Source organism: Capsicum annuum, unplaced genomic scaffold, assembly GCF_002878395.1.
Source record: "Capsicum annuum cultivar UCD-10X-F1 unplaced genomic scaffold, UCD10Xv1.1 ctg14491, whole genome shotgun sequence".
In the NCBI taxonomy this organism is placed as follows: Eukaryota; Viridiplantae; Streptophyta; class Magnoliopsida; order Solanales; family Solanaceae; genus Capsicum; species Capsicum annuum.
Window position 1 is genome coordinate 1 of NW_025819869.1, and position 1,170 is coordinate 1,170.

Consider the following 1,170-nt stretch of genomic DNA (forward strand, 5'->3'; position numbering starts at 1 on the left):
CCAGTCATATAAGTTGATATATCTGGAGTGAAATCTCGAGCTAATTGGACAAACCTAAAGAGTTCTGCAAGAGTAAGGTGAGTTTGCTGTTTCTATAAGGGATGTGGGAGTTCTTCTGTGCCAATGCTGTGATCACACCACCCAAGCAAGAGAGAGACTTGTTAATATGTTGTGCCTCTTTAAGGCCGTCGCCAGTAACTTCCGACTTGTCAACTCGTTCACTACTAGCAAGATCCACCAAATGTAGGCAACTATGGATTATGTTTCCATTTGTATCTTCACCATGCACGTGTACAGTCAGCACACTGCAAGTATTTCATGTCAACGTAAAGAAAATTAACATTATTTAACTCTATTAAGTTGGTCTGTCAATTGGAATTGAGTAAAGTAACTTTGAAAGTGCTTAGCCTCACCTGTGTGAGCGACTACTGCGGTTGTTCATGGCAGTAGAGCCAACAGCACGGTTCCCGTCACCAAGTTTCATCAGATCTATAACATCTCTAGCGCAATTTACTGGATGCACGCTAGCATCAGGCAGAGGTAGACCATTTTCGTTCATGCAGCTTCTAATTTCCAATGTATGAACGAACAGTTAAGGGTGCAATTATTTCACTTTTCTGCCTTGGAAGTGTCTCAAATTAACTCATGAAATCTGATGTAAACTACAAAAAAATCACAATGAAAGGATATTTAGTAAGCAAAGGATCGTTTGCAAGAAGATCACGAATTTGGTCATTATATATCTCGACAATTTGAACGTGGATCTTATAACTCATGATGTCCTTACTTTCATCAGATAATAGGAATAGATCATTCAGAGCGAACTGATTGATTCCAAATTCCTTTGTTGATTCACCTCCCGGGCAGACTGCCAAGATAAAAATATTAGATATGAAGCTTTGGCATGGAAATATAAGGAATTATTTTTCGTGTATGCCTCGTAAGGGCTCTCACCATAGTATATGTTTTCCCAGATCCAGTTTGACCATAAGCAAAACTGCATACATTGTAACCATCCATCACGGATCTTACAAGCGGTTTAGTGTCTGGAAATACATCTTCTGCAAAATTACGCAGCATTATGTACATGACAAAACAACAACATACCTAGTGGCTAGTGTACTCCCACAGTGTACGCAGACCTTACCCCTACCTTGGGAGGTAGAGAGG

The 1,170-nt window shown here is 40.0% G+C and overlaps 1 protein-coding gene across 1 annotated transcript; it reads right to left on the reverse strand.

Moving 5' to 3' along the window:
• Nucleotides 1–54: 54 nt before the first annotated feature.
• LOC124890224 (kinesin-like protein KIN-14L) lies at nucleotides 55–1,080 on the reverse strand (the record flags this gene model as incomplete). The annotated part of the gene is made up of 4 exons (XM_047402028.1): nucleotides 951–1,080; nucleotides 691–865; nucleotides 414–578; nucleotides 55–305 (listed from the first exon to the last, which is right to left on the reverse strand). Coding segments are annotated over exons 1-4 (721 nt in total), but the record flags the coding sequence as incomplete, so codon positions are not given.
• Between the last annotated feature and the right edge of the window lie 90 nt (nucleotides 1,081–1,170).